This window comes from Sesamum indicum, linkage group LG10 (genome assembly GCF_000512975.1).
Source record: "Sesamum indicum cultivar Zhongzhi No. 13 linkage group LG10, S_indicum_v1.0, whole genome shotgun sequence".
NCBI lineage: Eukaryota > Viridiplantae > Streptophyta > Magnoliopsida > Lamiales > Pedaliaceae > Sesamum > Sesamum indicum.
In genome coordinates this window covers 15,206,803-15,209,570 of record NC_026154.1, presented here as the reverse complement: position 1 = coordinate 15,209,570, position 2,768 = coordinate 15,206,803, and the positions used below count along the sequence as shown (strand labels likewise).

The following is a 2,768-nucleotide window of genomic DNA, read 5'->3' as shown; positions in this document are numbered from 1 at the left end:
ACTTCTGATTCAGAGGCCTGCAGATGCTACTATGGTTGTTTTGTTAAGAATTTGAGTTCTATAATCATTGCCATATCTAACTAACTAAAAAGCTTCACTTTCTGACTTTCACACAGATATCGTTGCCTTGACTTACGACGTCCTCATATGAATTCCAATATAATGTTGCGGCATAGAGTGGTGAAACTCATTCGACGATACCTTGAGGATGTGCATGGTTTTGTGGAGGTATTCACTCTGTTTCTCAGTTCATTTGAATGATACGATGAATACCAAATTAAGCTTATTTATACAAGAAAATGCAGATATTGAAGTGTGCTTCTGTATCTAGTGTAATTCTTGGTGTTGATCCTGACCTCTTAATGGCTATAAGGTAGATCGAGACTCCAATTCTCTCTAGATCCACTCCAGAAGGAGCAAGGGATTATTTAGTGCCATCGAGAATTCAGGTATCTTTTACTAGTTTATTTCAGATTGAACTGCTTGAAGTTAAAATTTTCATACTCTGGTATTGAATGGACTGTTGGTTCATATGCTTGAGGGAAAAGATCAGTACTTTGTAATGCATTGCCTCAATTTTCCCTTCATCATTGTTATGATGTTATTCTTCCTTGAGTTAATTAAGGTAAGGGTCAATGTTACCGTGTTACACCCTAATTTTGGCTTCACTGACTGCATACTATATCCATCATTTGTGTGCTTGAGATTGTTACGATGTACCATTCAATCATATTTTGTATTGAAATTCCCTTTCCATGCTGTTTTAATGGAAATATGCTAAATCAAATGTTTTGCTCATTACTATGAGTATTTTCTGGCTTTATTCTTTTATTGACTTGCTTAGCTATGGGAAAATTGTTCAACTCTATGATAAAAATGGCTTCTAAGCGGAATTTGTTTCTTTAGAATAAAAGAACACGTCTTTTTTGGGGCACTGCAACTACATCAAGAGGAGTTTAGTTCTACAATCATCATACTTTTGTCTTCTCATTAATCTGTTGAGTAAGTGATTTTCATCATGGAATGAAGTTCTGATGCTTTCGTCTTCTCTATGAAGCCTGGAACATTTTATGCTTTGCCTCAAAGTCCACAGCTCTTCAAGCAGATGCTAATGGTCTCTGGTTTTGATAAATACTACCAAATAGCAAGGTATTAAATTTGTTTATCAGATATTTGATCTTTCATTTCTTTTTCTTTTGCGTACCATGCTTCTTGTTACATCACTTTTTTTAAGCTATCAACCTACCATTTGTGCTGCACCAATTTCCCCCACTTGCAATTTGCAATCTAGGTAGTGCCTATAATTTTGGTTGGTGTCCTGAATTCCAAGCAAAAAATTCTTTTAGTTTATCTTGGACGAGTACTCACATTCTGCAGATGTGCTTGCATTGGAATGAATACGTCTATCTAACATGAATATGATACAGATTCATGTTTGTATTATTGCTTTGCAGATGTTTCAGAGATGAAGATCTAAGAGCAGATAGGCAACCCGAATTTACACAGCTGGACATGGAAATGGCGTTCACCCCTCTTGAGAACATGCTGACACTCAATGAAGATTTGATTAGAAAGGTTTGTTAGATTGGTCATGGATTCATCAATATTTCGTTAGTGCTGGAGGTCTAAAGATGCCAATGAAAGATTGATGTATAATAGAATGGAGTTTAATTGAGAAGAGTCCTGAGAATAGTATATCTTATCTGGCCTGTGTTTGCTAATAGGTTTGTGGGCCTAGAACTTGGTCAGACCAGTCTTTGATTAGGGGGCCCAGACTCCAGTTCTGGTTGATCAATGCCTAATTCGCGTCCTTATGCTATAAATTCAAATTCTTCAACTGCAATTAACTATTATAGTTAGTCTAGTGAAGACATTTTCTTGCATAATTTTCTATTGGATTTCTTGGAGCTTCAAAAGTGTAATGTAAACAGAATTACTTGTTAGTCCTGAAAATAGTTAGCTTTGTTTTTCATGGATGCTAAGGTTGGTAACTGGTGGCATTCCTTTTGACACTGGTATGTTGGCTCGTGTGTTCCTTATTATGTGGATATTTCGTTATATTCTACAGTTACTGATATACAATAGATTGTTTTTTCCAATTATATAGGGCCAGTGGTGACCAAATAAAATTTATTGCAGGTTTTCCTGGAGATCAAAGGAGTTGAATTGCCAAATCCTTTTCCGAGGCTCACATATTCTGAAGCTATGAGAAGATATGGTTCAGACAGACCAGATATGCGTTTTGATCTTGAATTAAAAGATGTAATCTCCTTGTTGATATGTCTTACTGTTTTGTTGTCATTTGTATTGGCTTGGTAAGGAAATTATCCTGTCTGACTGTTGGATTTAACAAATTCTAATTCATCCTCCTTATAGGTGGCTGGTTCAATTTAATTGCATGTGACTTAAGTGTATCAAGAACATTTATATTGGTTTTTTATTTATTTTTGTGGGTTTTTTGATGAAATTGTGTTGCATCTGCAGGTATCTGATGTTTTTAGGAACTCCTCCTTCAAAGTTTTTGCAGATACCTTGTCTAGTGGGGGTATTATTAAAGCAATATGTGTTCCTTCAGGAGCCAAAAGCTACTCAAATAGTGCTCTAAAAAAGGGAGATATCTACAATGAAGCTATTAAATCTGGAGCAAAGGGTTTACCATTCTTAAAGGTCTCAAATGATGGTAACAAAGATGCACCTTATACATCATATGTGCATTGCATGTCCTTGCAAAAGTTGCCGTTATCGACATAAATATACTATTGCAGGCA

General features: G+C 35.7%; 1 protein-coding gene across 1 annotated transcript in view; it reads left to right on the top strand.

Moving 5' to 3' along the window:
* Window positions 1-2,768, top strand: part of LOC105172658 (aspartate--tRNA ligase, chloroplastic/mitochondrial) — a 7,158-nt gene that overhangs the window by 1,872 nt on the left and 2,518 nt on the right. Inside the window, 6 exon segments of the mRNA XM_011094175.2 lie at window positions 117-228; window positions 378-449; window positions 1,058-1,149; window positions 1,455-1,575; window positions 2,140-2,262; window positions 2,485-2,768. The exon segment at window positions 2,485-2,768 is cut by the window's right edge and continues 163 nt beyond it. Coding sequence (XP_011092477.1) covers window positions 117-228; window positions 378-449; window positions 1,058-1,149; window positions 1,455-1,575; window positions 2,140-2,262; window positions 2,485-2,768 — 804 coding nt within the window.